This window comes from Siphateles boraxobius, unplaced genomic scaffold (genome assembly GCF_051911475.1).
Source record: "Siphateles boraxobius isolate OS27281-9 unplaced genomic scaffold, OSU_SipBor_1 31, whole genome shotgun sequence".
Classification (NCBI taxonomy): Eukaryota; Metazoa; Chordata; class Actinopteri; order Cypriniformes; family Leuciscidae; genus Siphateles; species Siphateles boraxobius.
The window spans coordinates 12,756,820-12,779,649 of NW_027508931.1; the positions used below are offsets into that span (position 1 = coordinate 12,756,820).

Sequence of the window (22,830 nt, forward strand, 5' to 3'; positions counted from 1 at the left end):
TGGGGCCCCTTAAAGGAGGGCTCTAGAGGACGCCATGCCTCTGGTTGAATGAGCCCTCTCGGCCAAGCCATAGAGATAGCCTGAACGATCCAGGTACTGATGGTCTGTTTGGATGCGGGAAGCCCCTTTCTTGGGCGACCCAAAGCACACCAGCAACTGGTCTGACTTCCACCATGAAGAAGACCTCTGGACATAAATCTTGAGAGCTCTGACAGGGCAGAGCAAATTAAGTCTTTCTTCATCTGCCGTCATGTGAGGTGGGGGATGAAAAGCCTGTAGAACCGTAGGCCGTGCCACATTAGATGACACTTTAGGCACACCAGGGATGCAAAATCGCCTGGAGCAAACTCCAGGCACCCCGTAAGATATAGAAAGGGCCTGAAGATCTCTTACTCTCCTCAGAGAAGTAATGACTAATAAAAAAGCTACCTTGAGGGAAAGGTTCAAGGCCTCAGCCGTCTCCAGAGGTTGGAAGGGGGCCACAACCAGCCCTTTGAGAACCACAGCCAGATCCTATGTGGGATGCAAGATCGCCTGGAGCAAACTCCAGGCAATAGAAAGGGCCTGAAGATCTCTTACTCTCCTCAGCGAAGTAATGACTAATAAAAAAGCTACCTTGAGGGAAAGGTTCATGGCCTCAGCCGACTCCAGAGGTTGGAAGGGGGCCTCAACCAGCCCTTTGAGAACCACAGCCAGATCACATGAGGGAACCCTAGTCAAAGTCTCAGGTCTCATCCTCCAAGCCCCATGGAGGAAACGTACGACCAGCTGATGTCTTTCCCAAAGGGCCATCACCCAGAGGAGAGTGGGAAGCCGTAATGGCAGCCACTGACACCTTGAGTGTGGACAGGGTAAGACCAGCAGAGAAGCAATCCTGGAGGAAATCCAGCACTGAAGCCACCAGGCAGTTAACTGGGTCCACCTCACGCTCTCTAAACCAAATAATGAAACATTCCATTTTAGGTTGTACATTTTCCTCGTGGAGGGAGCTCTAGAGCTGAGTATGGTCTTGACTACTCCTGCTGACAGGCCAGCCTCTCGGTACTGTGCCCCCTCAGGGGCCAGACCTACAGTTTCCATAACTCTGGCCGAGGGTGAAATATTGAGCCCTCTGCCTGCAATAGCAGGCCTCTCCTGATGGAGATATCCTATGGAGGGCCCTCTAGGAGTGATATCAAGTCTGAGAACCATACTCGGTCCGGCCACAATGGGGCTACAAGCAGTAGGCAGACCCCGTCGTGACAGACCCTCTCCAGAACTCCCGGGAGCAGAGCGATCAGGGGAAATGCATAAAGGCACCGCCCCGCCTGCACCATGGCATCCAACCCCAGCTGAGCTGGATGTGTGAGAGAAAACCACAGTGGACAGTGTGTTACCTCTTGAGACGTGAACAGATCCACTTCCACTGGGCCCGAACGTCTCGCATATCGATTCCACCACCTCGTTTCAGACCCCCCTGATGATTTGGATAGGACACCACTGACATATTGTCTGTTCTCACAAGAACGGGGTGACCATTAACTCTCTGGGGTCGAGAAACGCGCCGGCGCGTTGTGCTGTTTTTTTTCCACATAGCAGCAACATAGACTTAAAATACTCCGTCATTTTTGGTCATATAAATAAAATCAATACATGATTATAAACTATAGAGGGTCTTCTTTTTTTTTGTGTACACTCACATTAACACCAAAACCGTGTGCTTTTGTAAAATTAAGGTCTGGCAGGAAACTCGTCAGAGCTTGGAAACCCGCCAGCATTTCCAGGCAATTTATGTGCCAGGAAGATTGATGGTCCTGCCATAGACCTCTCGTAAAGCGGCCGTCCATGACCCCGCCCCAGCCTGTGAGGGAGGCGTCTGTCGAAACGGCTTTCTGGCGACATGATTCTCCCAGCACGGGACCTTGGGACAGGAACCAAGGTTTCTTCTACATAGATAGTGAATGACGGCATCTGCGCGTAACCCTGATCATGCGGAACGGGTACCCAATGTAGAAGATTTTATTATTTAGAAACTAAGTAATTTAGCTATATAAGAATACACAATTATTTCCTGCGTGAGTTATTTACTCTGTATGGGACTCTGACATCAAAGATCTCCCCAAAGTTATTTTCAGAACAATTGAAACCACAACACTCTCAGGGAAAACCCCTTGGTTTTCAACCACCACTGCAGGGCCCTTATGTGCAGCAGGCCGGATTGAATCACGTTGGACGCTGCTGCCATGAGCCCTGACTCTCTCTTTTTTGAAAATGTTTTACAGTGATGACCTGGCCTAGCTTTACACTGGTTACCATGGATGGGCTCGATCCGTGCAGGCAGTTGTGCCCGTATCGTAACCGAGTCCCCCACCACCCCCAGGGAAGTAGTTCTCTGGTTATGTGCCAACACACTTTCCTTTGTGTTGAGTCTCAACCCCAAGCTCTGTATGTGGGCAAAGACGACATCTCGAGAGCTAGACCGAACATATGTACAAGTATGTTTCCTTCAGATCTATCGTGACATACCAATCCTTGGATTTGATTTGGCTCACAAAGGTGGATATAGTGAGCATCTTGAACCTGAATTTCCTCAGAGACTGATTCAAGTGCCTTAGATCTAGAATTGGACGCAACCCCCCAGCCTTGGGAACTATGAAGTAGTGGCTGTAAAACCCGGACTCCCTGTCCGATGGAGGAACACGTTCTATAGCCTCCTTTGCCAACAGGGCAAACTTCTTGTTCCAATACCCGACCCTGCTGTTGGTTGACTGCAGTCCAAACCACCCCGTTGAAATTCTGTGGGCAGAAATGAAACTGCAGCCTGTAGCCCTTCCCAAGGAGAAATATTCAGCAGGTTTTGCTATATTCTACTACCATGACAAAATATTCTACTAAGGGATCCATCCTCTTGAGGCTGATTTCGGGTATTATTCGAGATTCGATGCCCTGAAGCGGCTCTCATGCAGGGTTTGGTCGAAAACGATTCTCGATGTGCGGAAGCGAGCGCTGCCTGGCCGCAAGCCTGTGGGGCACACACTGCAGTGTGAGTTTACTGAAAACAGATGTGTCCCGAAGTGCACTTGATGCTGGATACAAACATCGATTTCCTGAGGGCTCCGCGGAAGAGCGATTCTTGCTCTCCTCCCCGGATTCAAGTGCCTTAGATCTAGAATTGGACGCAACCCCCCAGCCTTGGGACCAGGGCAAACTTCTTGTTCCAATACCCGACCCTGCTGTGGGTTGACTGCAGTCCAAACCACCCCGCTGAAATTCTGTGTGCAGAAATAGAACTGCAGCCTGTAGCCCTTCCCAATGAGAAATATTCAGCAGGTTTTGCCATGCTTTGAAATATTCTACTAAGGCATAGGTTCTCAAAGTGCGGCCCGCGGGCCAATGGCGGCCCGTGGAAACATTTCTGGCGGCCCGCGATAACATCTGAAAAACATCTGTAAAACTGTTAAAACTGTACATTGCTTTGAAAAAATTCATCTATGCGTTTAGTGGTGTTTAGCGGCCGAAAACAGCACCGCAAATCCCATTGCAATTTAAAAGGGTATGTTGACCAAGTAATCAATATTCAGTGTGACTTAATGACAGGGTTATTAATAGCCGCGCTTCCATTAACTTTCAAATTTTTCGCTGGCGCGAACACTTGCATTTTCCTATCAACAGTGGAAACAACTTAAAATACTCTATCATTTCTGGTCATACAGAAAATAATAATACATTATTCGCAACTACTTTTGTGTAAACTCATAATAACAAGAAAACATCGTGCTTTTGTAAAATAAAATAAAACAATCAGTAACTAGCCTACGCGCTTTCATGATCTCCGTGAAATGGAGTGCGAGAACTGACACAATATAACCTATGTAGGCGAAAGCTTGAAATGTCCACTTTTAAACAAATTCGATTCGAAAGCAAAACCTTCTGATTATGTAATCCGCATGAAAGATGCAGCAAGGATGAAGCAGAGAGTGAATCCAAATGCAAGTACTTTAATAATCCAGAAAAACAGGTAATCCAAAGAAACTCAGAACAAGGCACACAGGACAAGGAACTGGGAACATCTAACATAAAACAACAACCGACAGCCAACAACTGAAACACAGGGGTTTAAATACACAGACAAACAAGCTAAACAAGATAACAAGGGGGTGTGGTTAATAAGAAACACCTGGGGAGACTAATAAACATGGACGAGGAACACCTGTGGACACTGAGCAACAACAACAAAAGACAAGACACATGGCAGGGTCACATGACAAACAAGGAATCACGTGATATACAAGACACAGCAAAACCCACACGTAACAGGTGCATTTCTCTCTAAAAGCGCAAATGCTTAACACCGGAGATAGAGATATGTTTTTAGCCGACACTTAGAAAACAATAATTAATAAACAATTAAAATGCCTCGCTTTTTTATCAGACACATTTATTATCATTCGCCTATAACTCACCTATAAATCACCTTTCTGTGGGCTGTAATTCCACAGACACAGGCTATAGCCTATATGGCTCTGCTCATTCAGCACTGCGGGAAAAATATAAATTCCAGGTTCTAATTTGGCCTTAGAAAACCAGTAAAATCGACATGTTTTCCATATTAATTTGTGAATATTTTAAATGTTTAATAAAGCGGCAAAAAGTAGGCTAATTTAAACAAAAATCTGAAAAAGTCTGTCTATTTACTTTTTTGCGCAGCAGTTGCTGTTGCCAGTTCAAATTAAAATGTTGGTGTTGAACTTTGCGTTTTTAAAAGACAACAAACGTTAATTTTTCGTTTTTCAGTTACCGTAAAAAAAATAGATAATAATAGCGCAAAACATTTGCGAAAATCTGCAATAATGGAAACGCGACTGACAGGCAATGATAGATATGAATGATGATGACTTGTTTGGTAAGCTTCTATTTTAAAAGTTTCTGTTAAAAAAAAAACTCGCCAGGTTTTGCCTAAGTTATGAATTAAAATCTGTTTATTGCAATAAATGTAAACTGTAGAGATGCAATCTGTTCATTAAAATTATTTCAAATGGGTATTTTTTCATTTGTTTTTCTTTTTCTCCCCCGCCCCTTTGGCGGCCCTCAGTTCAACGTTGGGTTACTAAATTGGCCCTCACCTATGAAAACTTTGAGAACCCCTGTACTAAGGGATCCATCCTCTTGAGGCTGATTTCGGGTATTATTCGAGATTCGATCCCCTGAAGCGGCACTCATGCAGGGTTTGGTCGAAAACGATTATCGATGTGCGGACGCGAGCGCTGCCTAGCCGCAAGCCTGTGGGGCACACACTGCAGTGTGAGTTTACTGAAAACAGATGTGTCCCGAAGTGCACTTGATGCTGGATACAAACATCGATTTCCTGAGGGCTCCGCGGAAGAGCGATTCTTGCTCTCCTCCCCGGGGGGAACCATCCTGCTATTTCCATCTCGTTTTCCAAACCCTGAAGCGGAGGACCTGCATGGAATTATCTCAAAAAATTTTCAGTGTGCGGACGCAAACACTGCCTAGCCGCAAGCCTTTGGTGCAGACAAAGCGTGTGATTGCTGGAAACCGATGTGTCCTAAAGCACACTTTACGGCGGAAAACAAACATCGATTTCCTGAGGGATCCATGGAGGAGCGAAAACTTCAGAGGTCTGCACATTGCAACAGGACCTTACCCGAAGCCATCTTCAAGAACATAACAGTCCTCAGACCTGTTTTCTCTTTGGAAAGCGTCTGGCAAGAGTGTTGCTTCGACCCCCAGGCTTACTTAGGGGGGTCTCGAGAGGCAACCACTCATTCGCTGCTGCTTAACCCTCTGAGGTTGGCTATCGCACCGCTTTTTTTCTTATCAGTGCAAAAGAGACTCAAAATACTCTGTTGATTTTGATCTTATGTGTTAGTGTTATACATCATTCGATCCTGTTAAGTTTAAAAAAAATTTGTGTATACTCACAATATAATTTATGATTTCCATTACACGAGAGTAGATGTTAAAACTTCATGCTGATTTGTACTTGGCTTTCGCCAAGATAAGCACCAACTAAGACATAGCTTTACAGTAACCTATGCTTCTCCATCCATTTACGCTTCTTTCCATATGGTGATGTAAATCTCCTTCTGTCTAGTGTTAACACGCGTCAGCACACACAACGACTGCAACCACAGTGCGGTCCCCCATGACAACCGTCTGGATTGAGCTGAGTAGGGGACATCTCTAGGGTCTTCAAGTGGGCACCTTCCGTCCTCAGTGTTTCGTTGACTAGCCCACAACACCTCAAGAGGGCTCGACAGTTACTCTGGCGTCCCAGAGTCCTCCCCCCTCCGTCCCCCACTCAACTCAGCCCAGCTTACTGACCTGTACATCCCTCCTGCTGCTGAGACCTAACCACAATCTCTCCGCAACCCAACCATACGCGCCAACCCGTTTGACTAAGGCTGTCGAGCCCCACTGGTGCGTTAATATGCAGTTTCAGTGGCAACGGTTCTGTATGGCATACCACCTACCGCAAAACACAATATCTGCCCAACCACGCGTCATTCAGGCAATATACACAGAAACGTAATGACTGTAAATACTATACAACCTATACAAATAAACCAACAGACAAAAAAGTATTGTTTATATAAATAAAGTATTATGCGTTTAGTCAAATAAAGAAAAATAAACATGATGCTAGTTTTGCCTTCTCTCTGTCAGTGAAGTCCATTCTGAAACGCGTCCGAAAATTTACTGTAATTCCGTGAATACTTGTCATACAGGCACGAGTGTTTTTCCATAATGAAGCTTGAACTCTCTTCTTTTAAATGAATTAATTTATATATAAAAAAACAAATATTCTCAGTTTATGTAATCTGTATGAAAAGAGAGAGATGTCAGTCTTTTTCTTTCCAGCTCATTATACCTGATTAGTGTTAATGTGCCACGCCCACGAAGAGCGCGCGGTATTCAAACGCAAATGATCTAAGTTAAGCCATTCAAACATGCCAACGCCCACCAGCTGGATTATAAAACACATCATGTTTAGGAAGTATCTTACTACCGCTGTGTACACAGCGTATCCCTACGCTGTGAGGAATAATACTATCTAATAACCCTGGAAAATGTTAGGGCTGGTCCAATACCATTTTTTGAGCTTCGAAGCTTCGGTAGTAATGAACATCGAATATTCTTAGCTTCGGAATCTCTATAGCCTATGTCTGTCTGTCCGTTGCATTTTGATTATTTCGAGAACCGTTCATCCAAACAACTTCACAAGGGAGTGCAGTGTCGTATTTGGTGCAATATAGATAGACAGGCGAGACGGGACACATTCAGAATTAATAAACTTTTAATAAACTACAGAACAGCGCGAGCCGGATGCGCGCGCGCCTCACGCGAGCAGAGCTTATATGCTCCGAGAATGGACACTGCACTAGTGATATAAAACACACACTGTTAACTTAAGCAATATTTTTAATAAGGTAGTCTAATATTTTTCTCACTAACAAATTACTGACAAAGTAGGGTAGATTTAAATAAAGAAGCGGCACGCCTCACACACACACACACACAAACATACACACACGCACACACAGGTCTTTTAACATAAGCAATATTTTTAATAAGGTAGTCTAATATTTTTCTCATTAACAAATTACTGACAAAGTAGGGTAGATTTAAATAAAAAAGCGGCGCGCCTCACGCATGCAGGGCATAGGCTATATGCTCCGAGAACGGACACTGCGCTAGTGATATAAAACACACACACACGTGTTTTAACTTAAGCAATATTTTTAATAAGGTAGTCTTATAATATTTTTCTCACTGACAAAGTAGGGTAGATTTAAATAAATAAAAACGAAATTTAAATAAATAAAAACGAAATTTAAATAAATAAAAACGAAATTTGAATATCGAAAAACAAAATTTAAATAAAGAAAAGCGAAATTTAAATAAAGAAAAACGAAAAATAAACGTGACGTCCCAGTAAAATCTCAAAGTCTCCTATATTTAGCTGTAGATTAATTTAGATTGATAAGGGTAAAAAGGATAATACATTTTGTTTCTATTATTCTATGTTCCACAATGTCAAAGCAACGCAGCTTAACCCAAAATACAAGCTCATGCATGCACTTCTGTCCATACAAACTCCGCTGTTCTGCGCTCAGTCAGAGAATACTCCCGTTGCAGGAACACATTTAGTAGTCCAAGAAGAAGCAAATATATGTATTAAGTAGATATAACGAAGTTATATGTTAAGTATTATATTTCACCAGATTTTATAGTGTAAAACATATTCAAGCGCGAATGAGAACCGTTTCGAGGGGGATGCCAGGTGTGCAAAAAAAAAAAAAAAAAGAATATTCGAATGTCACATTTTCAAATCGAATACCAACACACCGAACGAATATTGGAATATTCGAATATCCGGGTCCAGCCCTAGAAAATGTACCAGAAGTGCTGTCAGTTTCATGTCGAGGAGCAACGGATCCAGCTGATGTAGTAAGTCATTTATTCTTAAGTGCTTTGTTCTAATCGTGATATTGCACAGTGTCTGTAAACCGCAAAAAAACTGTTTAAATATGAATTGCATGTCTGTGTGTAGGCTAAATGATGAATGAACGACACAGGCGCGTGCGCGTTGTTTACTTCAGTTATAGGCTACAGCGCGTGTCTGTGCCATTCATTCACTCTCGCACCTACATTAGTAAACATGTTATTTTTACATGGACACATCCAAACTATATTGCTATAGCCTACTAAGATGAGTAAAAATAGACTGAAATATGTTGAAATAAAATGTCTGTATAAGCAACAACTGCAAATTAACATGCTAATATAATATAGTAAACACGAAATGTTACAGACTAAATATGAATGTTTAGACAAGATTTCGTGATTGGTTTTGGATAGATTATAAAGTTTTGACTGTAAAAAAAGACTACTGCCACATTAAATAGGTACGCTTTTGTTCGCCAATTTCTGCTCATATGTTAAATGGATGTTTTGTCAAAAATAAAGTAGGTATATTGAATTATCAACTAAGATGTTATTATAGTGTTTGTTCCAATATCAAAACCAATGAATCCTTACCTTTTTTAATACGTATGATAAAATGTATACTTTTTACAAATAAAGAATACACTTGAAATATTGTTAAAATTGTAATTGTTGTTGTAATTGTATCCTATTTGTAATGGTTTACAATTTCTAATTGTTATATATATACATACATATATATATATATATATATATATATATATATATATATATATATATATATATATATATATATATATATATGAACATGCTTCCACGCATATTGCCTTTCCAAACAAAAGGTGTCTTATAAAATTTAAATCAATGTATTGTTTTGTGTAAATGATTAGGCAGGATGATTTTCAGATCATTTTGAAGCAAAAATTCTAGGCAACAACACCCATTATACTAAATATGTGTCCACAAGACTTTTGACTGTGTTTTGTGGCCTTATTTCAGACACTTTAAGTTTTAGTTTTTTCAATAACCATGCATAAACAATATTCTCTCAAAAATACAAACATGTACATACACGTTGCCTCTCCAACGCGAGATACGAGCCTTTAATAATGCATATTTGCTTTCTTCTCTCAAGAAACAACCGAAAGAACACGTCTTTTTCTTTTGCTGTACGCTTCGAGATATTTCTCAATGAACACAGCCAGCACCCTCAAGAGCTGACTGTGCATGCCTTGCATCCAAACAGTATCACACACCGATGGCGAGTGTCACCTTCCGAAGTTTAACGTCGGCAGGAAGACACAAGCTTTCAGCTGTGCATATGGTAACAATTCAAGTTCCCACAGGAAAAACAACACCAAATATTCAGACAGTTGAACACAGATCGCTTGCTGAAGAGCAAAAAGCTAACTCTGTTGTGTGCCGGCGTCCCTTTGTAGCTTCCGTGTATGCCGCCACATGTACGTCATGACGCAGCACCAGTCAGGATTGGATTAGTTTCGTTCATACTTTAGACGCGCTACGCTGGGGGCATTCCCCAAAGTTTCGTATCGACGCAGTGCGAATTCCCTTGAACAGGAACAGTTGTGCAGTTTAATTTTTGTGGAAACTATGATTTATTTTTTCAGGATTCTTTCATGAATATTAAGTTCAAAAGAACAGCAATTATTAAAAATAAAATTATAATAGTAACATTATTAATGACTTTACCGTCACATTAATATGTTTTGATTTTTCCCTAGCACACATTTATGTGCCTAACCGCCGGTATTTATGATGAGGGATTCAGATATGCACGTGTCCCGCAAAACTGCACACACCATGTGCTGGGTACCTGCTACTGTGGCATCTCGCTCATTAGATCCCCTTATTAGAGTCAGCTCATTAGTGTTCAGTCTGCACACTCATTAAAAAACACTCTCTAGCCCAGCACATGCATTCAGCCTTGATTAATTTGCTTATTTCAGCATTCATTCACATCCCATAGGTGAACAGACACACTTATACGCTTACACTAACACAACTGCTGAGAACCACCGCAGAGGTGCACCTCTCATGCGCCCACACATGAAAATTTAGCTAAATCTAGCCAAATCTCATCTTCTCTTCAAAGATTACTGCCGATATCTGTGTGTTATGTTTTTTTCTTATTCGCTTTTAAAAGAGATTCAGCAATTTAGTAATGACATACAGAAATACAGAAACCTTGAGTGGACATCTTTGTGTATTTTTCATATTTTTTTATAACCATAATTCTTTTGGAATGTTGTATTTTCTAAGTTGTTTCAGTTGGATGGTTGGCAGCCAAATAAAAACATTAAAAAATGTAATGGTAAAGCATAATGATGTGCACTACCATTGAAAAGTTTGGGGTCAGTAGGATTTTTAAATATTTTTGAAAGACGTTTCTTCTGTTCACCAAGGCTGCTGTTATTTCAGTCAGTCAGTCAGTGAAAACAGTAATATTATGAAATATTAATACAGTTTAAAACAAACATTTTCTATGTGAATATGTTTTAAAATAGAATTTTATTCCGGTGAAGGCAAAGCTGAAAATCATTCAGAAATTACTCTAATATGCTTATTTGCTGATGTTGAAAATAGTTGCACTACTTAATGTTTGTGAAAACTGATACTTTTCTTTCAGGATTCTTTGATGAACAGAAAGTTAACAAAAAAAAAAAACAAGTTATGTTAAAAGGTAGTCTACAGTACAATACCCTAAAATGTTTTCTTGGTAGGAAGCTATGAGCAAGATTTACCAAATACCTCCCCCCTCTATTGCCAACATCATCCATGTTCTTAAATATCAAGATTGCTACAAGGGTTTGCTTTACAAGCATTCAGTACAAGCATTAGTTATAAACCGTGACAGCTTGCTCTGAGTAATATTTTAAGATTTGTTTGTGTTTGTTGCTGTAATGATGGTATAGATGGAACACATTGGTCCTCCAGCAGTGTTGCTTTACCTTTCCTGTTAACATTATGCGTGTAATGTAATATTAGCATGTCTAAAGGCTGTGGCATATTTTTGGAAAGTGTTTTGTATTAACGCCATGGCTCAAGAATTGCCTGTAAAACGGCCTTATCTGTGAGCCTCGGTTGTGTATGTGTATTTGTGTACTTGTTTGTGCACGATTAGACAGACAAATCTCTGCTGGAGGCTGACTGCTGCTCTGCCTTTGTTGCTTAGTGTGCTGTGTGGTGCTGTAACGGGATTATAAGGCCTACTGAACACAGAGTATTTGTGTGTGTGTGTGTGTGTGTGTGTGTGTGTGTGTGTGTGTGGGTGTGTGTGTGTGTATGTACAGGGGTATAAACATCCCTTCCATCAACGCACTTTCAGACTTGCCACAGCTCTGTGCTCGACATGCACAGTGTCACACAAAATACACCTTTACTCTTACCTCTTATATTTTCTCTCTTACTTTCTGTTCAAATTTGCACAAACAAGAACATGAATATCTGTCACTCTTTCACCCGTTTTTTTATTTTTTATTTTTTATGTCAGGGCAGCAAGAGCATGTGTGTGTGGGTGAATCTCGTGAAATCTGAAAAGAAATGTCCTGGTTATTTCACTCCAAAATCCAAAAAGAAATTATATTTTGCATAAGGAAAAAACAGTTTGAAGCGGAATTGAAAAATTAGGATGCATTTGTGTTGCTTTAATGACAGCAACACTGAAGCTGACTTGAACAAAACCTGATAATGACCATGTTCTTCTCCAGCATGATTTGAGATGACCCAAAGAGAATTTTGTGCTTCAATGAAGATCTGACCGTCAGTGCAGTCACATGATCAATGCCAGTAATTATTTGATTAAGAAGAGTGCAGAGACTAAAATATTTCTTTGTCCTTTCACATCATAAAGACCTGCTAGCCTATGTCTTGCCTCGTCTTCGTCATCATCAACATCACGTGACAAAAACGTTCCATAAAACTCTATAAAATATGTTTCTATGATTCAATTCGATTGTGAATCACATCTTTTCAGTGAAATCTCAGATGTGTGGACTTCACAAAAAAATTATAGATTCTGTAACAATTATGGGTGCAACTGTAAATATATTATATATTAAATTAAAATACTATACTGTAAATAAATGATAAACTACATTTGTAGTTATCAGTGATATTTTAATATTATTTGTATACAATTATAGTGTTTATTCATATTTTGATTTAGCTTTTATTTTTATATTTTGAGTTCCCTTTCTGTCGGTCACTTTTGACTTTGTGTCAAAATACCGATACTAGGGATTGCTCTTGAGAGCCCCAAACACCTCTGAACCATTCAAAAAGGCAAATGTAATTGGCCACACCCCGGACATACGGGTATACAGTATAAGGCGAGCCGGCTGCACACCCTCTTAAGCTTTGTTCTTCAGAGCCTAAGCCAGAGTCTCTTGTTCCATTCACCACTATGAAAGAAGTGCTTGTTGCTGGAGCGGTATCTATGAGGCCCAGCCTCCTCAATTGTCACCAGTCACCGCCACAGCGGACCCAAGAAACAAGGAATGTATTTTCAACACATCGCTCACCACAAGTAGCAAGGGATGCAGAGTCTCCCTCCGTGGCTTCACTTGCCCTCCCTCACCGCAATCTAAAAGACGGAGGCCCGCACAGTCGCAGCGGCTTCGTCCTCCTGTTCGGTGCTTCTCGTTTGTGTTTTGTTTGTTTGTCTATTTGTAATTGTTAAAATCAGTCAGGCAAATCACAGTTACAGTCGGTCAGATATCTTAAATATAGGTTTTTGATGTGACCAAGCAGTTAGAAGCTGGTCGTGCTTACTAGCTAGGCTAAAGGAACACCACCTCTTGCTTGTTTATTCCCCCTCAACACTAGATTACTCGCCATGAAAAGGGATGAATTACAACTGCAGATTTTTACATATAATGATTACAGAGACCTGGCTGAACCCGCTCATACCCAACATCGCCATGGAGCTAACAGGACGCACAGCATCTCACTGGGTAAAGAAACAAAGATTATGGTGAGACCAAGCGCAGTGGGCTTTGCATCTACGTTCATGACAACTGGTGTAGCAATGTCAATATTGAAGAAAGTCACTAACTGCGTTTACATGGACACTTATAATCGGATTGACGGCTCAATCGGACTAAAAAACCTTCATGTAAACACCTTAATCGATCCGATTGAGCTCGATCCGATTGAAATTTCGATCGGATTGAAAGGGGTGGTTTACTCCTTTTGTAAGCCGATCGAGAGAACATGTAAACAGTTGATCGGATTGAAAACCGAAACTAAAAGGACTGTGCATGTGCAATGACGTTGAAATAGCGTAATGACGTATGACGCGCGGAACAAGCTGTTCTTCCTGTTGAATAAAGTGAATATAAATGAGTGTTCCGTCATTAAAAAATTCTCATTTCACTCAGCGTCTGTGAAGTGGAGCACGACAACGTCCCACCAGTGCTTGTTTCAGATTATCATCCATGGACGACTGGTTTTGGGCGCGTGGTTTTACTGCGTGATCAATAGCAGCACGGCAAAACGGTTCATGCTCATCGTCTCCAAATCATGACCAGAGACGGAAAAATATTAAGTCTGCTGTTTAAAAAAAATAAAGAACAATAAAGGAGAATAGTTATGCGCGAACAGCGGCATATTCGTGCAGTGTGCGCATGTCAAAAAATCAATTCCGATTTGAATCTTGTGACATATAAACGCGCACATCAACCCGATTACTTTATTTATAGTTCATGTAAACACCGTGTTCGGATTCATCAATCGGATTGATTTCATTCCGATTGAACCATGTAAACGCAGCTACTGTTCTCCCGACCTAGAGTACTTGACTGTTAAATGCAGGCCCTTCTATCTGCCTCTGGAGTTTACTGCTGTTATGGTTACAGTTGTTTACATCCCACTGAATGCTATTCAGATAAAACGGAGGTACTACTTATTGGTCCAAAAAACTACCCACAAAATCCCTTACAATACAACTTTAATTTAGAAGGATGTCCTGTTACTTTATCCACTACAGTAAAAGACCTGGGTGTTATACTAGACCGCAACTTGACTTTCGAAAATCATATTTCATATATTACAAGAACAGCCTTTTTCCACCTTAGAAACATTGCTAAGCTACGTAACATGCTATCTGTTTCTGATGCAGAAAAGCTAGTTCATGCATTCATGACATCGAGAATAGATTACTGTAATGCTTTATTAGCTGGTTGTCCTGCATCCTCAATAAACAAGCTACAGTTAGTGCAAAATGCAGCCGCTAGAGTTCTTACTAGATCAAGAAAATATGATCATATAACACCTATTTTATCATCTCTACACTGGTTACCTATTAAGTTACGTATCAATTACAAAGTATTCCTACTGACCTATAAAGCCCTAGATGGTTTAGCTCCTGTGTATTTAACAGACCTTCTATCGCCATACAATCCATCGCGCTCTTTAAGATCACTAAATTTGAGGCTTCTGGTCATTCCTAGGATATCTAAGTCCACTAAAGGAGGGAGGGCGTTCTCGCATTTAGCTCCTAAACTCTAGAATAGCCTTCCTGATATTGTTCGAGACTCAGACACGCTGTCCCAGTTTAAAACTAGATTAAAGACGCATCTCTTTAACCAAGCATTCACTTAATGCTTAACCTTTAATACTACTGCTGAATCAGTTCGAATGCATTAACATTATGAACATCAGCTATGCTAATTATTTCCCATCTGCCTTTCTGCTGTTATCTCGGGACGCTAGTCCCGATGTAAATAGCGTTCGTCAGCTCCAGTTTGTATCCAGCCTCTCACGGAGACTTTAGATGCCCCAACGCCTGTGAAGAGACGACTCGACGCCTGTCAAGAGACGACTCAAAACCGGCGATATGTTATGCCATAAATTAATACATGATTAACTAACTGTATTTTTCTATGTACATTTCCGAAATGCACTTTCTGTAAAGCTGCTTTGAGACAATGTGTATTGTGAAAAGCGCTATACAAATAAATTTGAATTGAATTGAATTGAATGCTAATGCTAACACAACTCAAGGCTATCTGCTACATGCCATAAACTCTAACCAGACTACCCACACTGATTCTGTTCAAATCATAGTTGGGAATGTTAATCATGCAGACTTAAAAACTCTCTTAAAAGCCAAAAGGCAAAAGGCACAACAGCGACTCTACTTCTTGATGATCCTCAGGTATCTCTTTTCCACCAATGCTAACCAGGTGCTGGTTCTGGCTGGGCTTATGGCAGTTCGGTGCTGGTTCTATTCGCCAATTATCTAAGAACCAGCTCGATTTTCCACTGACTGTAGAGCCAGAGTAGGGCTACCTCCGTTGTCCTAGCGACGTGTCATGACAACCATAACAGCAATGGAGAACTATCAATACTCTTGCTCCTGGCTTTACAAATTAACACTGGAATTCAAAGACACGCATTGACAGCTCTTCGTGACCGTTATGGACAGAGGATACGTTCAAAAAGAAACTTAATTATCTCGCATGTTTTGACTTTTATTATTATAATTTTTTGCTGGCTTGCGATGGCAACATATATAGCATATCACTAGCGGCAAGCTAGCTGTTAACTTACTGCTCATAGTTCAAGTGTATTGGCATGTACTCATAAAGGGAATTATAAGTCATGATATGAATGTTGTGTGTTTAACATAGGGTGACCAGATGTCCTGGTTTGACCTGGACACACCCGATTTTGAGTTGCGTGTCCAGAGTCCAGAGAAAAAACTGTTGTGTATGGTCGGGACTGTTGGGACACAATGTCCCGGTTTACACCAACCACTATGAAATTGTCACTAACTAAACCCATGTTTTTGTTTTTCGGTCCATGCCCAAAAGCTAACGTTAACAGCTGACCAGTGTTTTAAAAATGGCGTCCCGAAGTTTTTGTTTTCGAACGTTACAATAACCCCGCCCCCAGCACCTGACATAACCGGTTCTTATCTCTAAACCAGCGCAAAGTTGGTGCTGAGTTGGAACCTGTTTTCTTGGCCCAGAGCCAGGTTTATTTGTGTGGAAAAGCAAAAAACCGATTTGAAACTAGGCTCTGGCTCCGAACCAGCACCAGCACTGCCTTGGTGGAAAAGGGGTATGGAAGAACCACCTGCAAGAGCAGCTGCTAGTGTCCTTCTATCGCTGCTCCATTGAGTGTGTGATAACTTACTGCATCTCTACGTGGTACGCCAGCAGCTTAGTGGCTAACAAGAAAGCCCTCCAGGGGTTGATCAACTCAGCGCAGAAAATCATTCAGCTGCCCTCTGCTTTCTTTAAAAGAACTTTACATAGCACACTGCCTTAAAAGAGAAGCAAACACCCACCAACACATGTACACACACACACATGAACAGAAAAAATGTGCCAATCTGATCTGGCATTTCATACCTCAATCCCACAGGTTAACTTGAAGAAGGGGTTTTACAGCCCTTGAGACCAATCTTAGATCTGTGTGTTTTGAATCTGGCCCTGTACAAGCTGCCAAAATGCTCATTTACAAACACATTCTTTCATGTGTTCAACATCAAGATTGGTTGACGACGATAGACCTGAAGGATGTGTTCTTTCATGTCTCGATCCTTCCTTGGCATAGACCATTTCTACGATTTGCCTTCGAAGGTCGTGCATATCAGTACAAGGTCCTCCCCTGTCCCTGTTTCCTCACGCCTTTACAAAGGTCGTAGAGCGTGCCCTTGCCCCGCTAAGGTAGGTGGGTATTCGCATACTCAACTACCTTGATGACTGGCTAATCCTAGCTCACTTGCAAGAGTTGCTGTGTGCACACAGGGACCTGGTCCTTGAGCACCTAGCCCGATTTGGACTTCGGGTCAACTGGGAGAAGAGCAAGCTCTCTACCGTGCAGAGCATCTCTTTTCTCGGTGTGGTGTAAGACTCGATCGCCATGACATCACATCTTTCTCAAGACCGTGCTCAGTCAGTGCTGAACTGCTTCAGCCCAAATGGCTTTGCTTGGGTTGATGAATATGAGACCGCTTCAGCATTGGCTTCATGCTCAGGGACCAAGTGGTGAACTGGCAAGCAATCCCTACTGATCAGGGAAACCCAGCTCTGTCTCTGCGGTGTCTAGTATGCGCTCTGCACATATATCTGGACTGGACGCAGAGCTTCAGAAGAGCTAAGCAGCTCTTTGTCTGCTTCGGAGGTCAGCAGAAGGTCTCCAAACAAAGAATGGCCCTCTGGATTGTGGATGCCATTCTCCAGGCTTATCAGGTCGTGTTTGTACCGTGCCCACTGGGAGTGAGTGCTCAATCCACCAGGGGTATCGCATCCACATTGGCTCCAGTGAATGGTGCTTCATTAGCAGACATATGAAGAGCTGCGGGCTGGGCTTTACCCAACACTTTTGAGAGATTTTATTGTGTATGCATGGAGACAGTTTCGTCCAAGTTTTACCTGTTATTACCTAAAGGCCCGTTCAAGAACGATATCTATAAAGATAACTATATTAGTGTTCACACCAGTGGACAATATAGTTCTGTTTATTCTAAGCGTATGCTTGTTTTAAATGCTCAAGCTCATTACAGCAGGATGGATTCTGATTGCCTATCAATGTTTTTATCATTCATCAGCTGGATAAAATCATTCTGAAAGTGATTCCAACTATATCGTTTCTCTGTGCCGTTATCGTTATAGCTGTTGTGTGAACTCTGTAATATTGAGAATGTTTTTTAAACTATATCTTTACCCTCCTATCGTTATAGTTATCGTCCTTGGAGTGAACTGGCCTTTAGGCAATAACAGGTAAAACTCGGACAAACTGGTTGGATAGTAGTGCTTGCATTAGCGCCTGATATTGTGTGCTTTTTAGGTCCAGTTAGAGTTTCCCTTGAATGGTGAACCCTAGGCCCCCCTTCTCCATCACTTAAGCGCTATTAGTTAGATGAGTCCGGTGGAGGAACTCACTACCAGGCCCATTTCTCGTGGTATGCCCCTTTTCGGGTGAGCTCTTTTAATTTGACCAGTGCTCCGTATGTAGTGGTTCCCTAACGGTGACCCCATACAATGTATTCTTCCACTATTCAGTTTCCCTCTCGGTGAACCCAGGGTCTTCCCCTGAATAGAACCAGCTCCATCACGAGTCGCTGTGAAGCCGGTAGTCTCCCCCTCTTTAGGTGGAGTCTAGTCTTGCGTAGCCAGACCTTCAGACTGACGGCAGAAGGTCTGGACTCTATAGCAGCTTTTCTTGGCCAAGGACCACCCAAGAGGGCATTTGACTGACATGTAACGTAACCAAACACAGTTTGTTTTGTTCCGCGTCATGTTTATGTGTATGCCAATATAATGTTGATGTCCCTACAATAACAGACTAGCGTGCATCTAATAAATTATTAATTCAAGAATGTTGTGCAAGTTTACTGCATTCCAGCATTTATCATTCCAGCATTTATCCTGGTAAGCACTCATTGTCACAGTTGTAAACACACAGCGTTCATCTTCCACGAGGGGTTTTGGTGTCACAGGATTTGTTTCCAGGCGGACCGATAAAGAGCACGACACACACGTCTCCCGGACGTTCTATAGAATCCAACCAATTAGATCGCAACTTCGATACTCCTGAAGTGTTTCGAGAAAAGTGTGCCATAATCATCAGATGTTCAGCCAACGGTCCGTCTGTTCTGAGGCTGAGACTAGGTGGAGCCCACCACAGGGACTCTTCCCTATGTTGTACTCCCCTCTGGTGAGTCCGTAGGATGTATTTTCCACATGCTCCACATCCTATCTCAGTGAGTAGGAGAACGCTTCCCAGCATTAACAAGCAGGTATTTCTTGCTGTAAAAATAATCTGTGTGTGTGTGTGCACGCATAAACGTTTTTAGTGGCTCCCAGATGCTGGTGGCTCAAAGCCTCGTCTCTCTCTTTTATGTGGCATAAGTATTGACAGGGTCACACAGATGAAGAGGAGGAGATCTTCATTAAGAATGCTCTTGCTATGAGGCTTCTGATGACCTGAGATTTATTTTCAGGCCATGATTACAGCACTATCTCTATCCTCCTGGAATCTGTCCAAAAAAAGTAAAAACCCTAAAAGGTCCCTCCATGCTACCATCCTCTGTGATTATGGTTTTGTTTCTAATTTGTAAATTGCAAAGATATTCACTCAGTCAGTTTGTTTTCATAGAAACTGTTTTCAGATATTCACAGACTGGTGAAATCCTCTATCACCACTTTGCCCTGAAGCTGGATGCTTTTCACCGGGCTGCGTGTTGCTTTTGTCACTGGTAAAATATCTGCTAAATGACTAAAATCCAATTTCAGCTTAAACTTTTCTAATTAACTGCTTATGGCTTGACATGGTTCATGAGAGATCTAGAGGAAGGGAAGATGAAAGAACATGCACAAAGCAACAGCATGCCAATGAAGGATGGAAAGCAGAGGGATTTCCCCTACAAAGAGAGAATCCAGGACTGGTCACTGAGAGCAGACAGGAAGCCATTAGCACCAACATAAGTGGTCCCGTCGGAGGTAAGGCACAGAGAGGTAGATGAATCCTCATTTTGAGGAACATCAGGCAGGCAGAAAAGAGTCAGTACTGAGAAGGTGGTCCTTGAATTCATTGGGGCTTTATTCACAATTGCTACTGTATATAGAATATACAATGTCTTTATCATATTGAATCCACTATTATTTTGCCCTATTTATAATTTAAAAAAGGGACTCTTAAACCTCTTAGACATAAAATATTTACTTGAATGGTAACACTTTATTTTAGGGTCCAATTCTCACTGTTAACTAGGTGCTTATAAAAATGAAAATAATTAGGATATTTACTGTTTATTAATAATTATAAAGTACGTATTAATGTCTTATTCTGCATGACCATATTCTACATCCCTTAATCCTACCCATACCTTATTGATCTTAACAATGACCTCACTAACTATTAATAAGCAGTAATTAGTTTATTGAGGCAAAAGTCATAGTTAATGGTCAGTTAATAGTGAGAATTGGACCCTAAACAAAAGTGTGAACTCTTGAATAATTTAATGACACCATAACGGGGTTCATGGTCCTGTAATGGTTTTTTAATGGTCACATGACCAGATAAAATATTTAGTAATTTTTTAATGTTTTTATTTTCAAATTATTTTTTTATATAGGGCCACAGGTTTCGTCTTCTGAATCAATTATTGTCACATATGTTCTGTTTTGGCTTAGTTTTTTTGTTTTGTTTTAGTTCTGTTCCTGTTTGCCTCTGTGCCCTGTTATTTTGCTCCCTTCGCGTGCAATCGGAATTATAGTCAATACTAGTTTCCTTGTTAAAAAATTGGACATGAACGCCCTCTCAAGATACAATTTGAATGTGGAGAGCAGGTAATCACGACTTCAGAAGTGGGAAGGGAAATTTCCGATAGCATGTGAAGGCAGCATTTGACCCTATACTGTGTTTGATTAATCATTCTGTTCACCTGTCTTTCATTAATTACCTGATTTAGTCGGTGCTATGTATACTCCCTGTTTTTTTTTTTCAGTTCTTGGCCTGGTTTCATCTTTGTAAAGTGGATGTGTTACCTTGTATTCCTTCTGTGTATCCTGTGGATTATTGAATTAAAAGACTATTTCCTTGCATTCTTCTTCTTCATGTGCTCTATTTACAGCAACCCATGACAATTCTTCACTTTCAAACGATCAAATACTTGAGCTTTTATTTAGACGGAATACTGATAAACATAAACAATTCTTCAATAAAGAGTCATAATTACACCACCGCAACCAATATTACAACAAAACAGCATTTACTTTTGGAAAAGACAAACTTTTATTAGATAGTATGGACGATTTAACTATGCATCCCCTGAAGCCAAGATCCAAAATTAACTTGCCATTCCTGCTAGTGAAAAGTGAATTTCCCTTTTGAGGGAACTCGCGATGCGTCAACGACGCTTTGGGAACGCCCCCAGCGTGAATGCATCCGTAGCATCTATGTCAACTAGTCCAATTGAAAGAATGATTGTCACGGGTGGGTGACCAGGAAGAGGTAAAAGCGCATCCGGTACAACCGGCATTAGCTTCTGTTGCATTAGCAAGCGATCTGTGTCAATTTGTCTCTGTCTATTTACTGTTGTCTGTATCGTATCGTATATATATATATATTGGAAATAGCGAAACAAATTTACAAGCTCTGTGCTTCTCCATGCCGCGTTATTTAACGGGTGGGGACACACACAAGCTTTGTGTAATTTGTTTGGGAGTGGAGCATGCGGTATCAGCCTTTGAGGGGGCTGATTGCCAGCATTGTGAGGAGCTTCCGCTTCGCATGCTCCGCTCCCGCCTCTCACTTTGAGGAAAGTGGCCAGGCTCACGATCCTCAGGGTGCAGGACCCGCTGTTGCCAAGGCAGCATGGAGAATGCATTCCTGGGGATCGTAAAAGGATCTTTCAGAGGGGTTGTAGGCGGGTCCGATGGCCTTATCTCCTTCCTTATCTGGGAGATCCAGCGCTCTCTGAGCCCAATGCTTCAGTGCTCCAACTCCAAGGAGCTGGATGTGCTGAGTATTGCAAGTGAAAGCACACACATGGGGGAAGGAGATTCGCCACGTCTTTCCCCAGCATATGAGGAGCTGATGGAGGTGATCACTCCCGCTGTTGATAAATTATATATTGATTGGCCAGCCGAGAAAAGGGGCGCTCGTCCCAAAAGCAAATTAGACGAGAGCTTCCTTACATCTAGTGTTTCACCTCCACCACGAGGCCTTCCCTTTTCCCCCGATCTCCACAGTGAGCTGTCCAGATTGTGGAATAAGCCATATTCGTCCCATTTATTTAGCCCCCAAGTCCATGTTTATTCGGGAATAAAAGGATTAAAAGAATATGGATATGAGTCAATGCCCCGGGCTGAACAGACGCTCGCGAGTCATCTGTCGCCTGGTCCAGCATCGTCTCTGAAGCCCTCGGCTTTGCCCACTAAGCCACTAAAAACAACATCTAACTTAGTGGGCAAGGCATATACGGCAGCAGATAAAGCTGGAGCCTGCCTTCACACGATGGCAGTGCTCCAGGCTTATCAAGCTGACTTGCTGGGGGATTTGGATAGGAGTGAGGGAGTTGGGCCCGATGAGGTTCGCGAACTTCGTCGGGCCACAGATCTGTCTCTCGGGGCTACAAAGGAGACCGCTAGAACAATTGGGCGTTCTATGGCAGCCCTTGTGGCCACTGAGAGGCACCTCTGGCTAAATCTCGCTGAAATCAAGGAGAAGGACAGAGCCTTCCTCCTTGATGCTCCGATTGATCCTTCTGGTCTCTTCGGCGACGCAGTAAACGCTGTCGTCGATAGATTCCAGGAGGTTAAAAAACAATCGGAGGGATTTAAGAGATTCCGCCCTCGCCGTGTCCAACCCCCTGGGCTGCTGGCCGTGAGCAACCACAGCCGTCCA

General features: G+C 41.9%; 1 protein-coding gene across 4 annotated transcripts in view; it reads left to right on the top strand.

Moving 5' to 3' along the window:
* Window positions 1–20,421, top strand: part of zbbx (zinc finger, B-box domain containing) — a 128,330-nt gene extending 107,909 nt beyond the window's left edge. For all 4 annotated transcript variants that reach the window (XM_077193860.1, XM_077193859.1, XM_077193861.1 and 1 more), the window contains exon 19: window positions 19,753–20,421. In XM_077193860.1, coding sequence (XP_077049975.1) covers window positions 19,753–19,907 — 155 coding nt within the window. In that variant the 3' untranslated portion in view covers window positions 19,908–20,421. The remainder of the gene's footprint in view (window positions 1–19,752) is intronic.
* The last annotated feature ends 2,409 nt before the right edge of the window (window positions 20,422–22,830 follow it).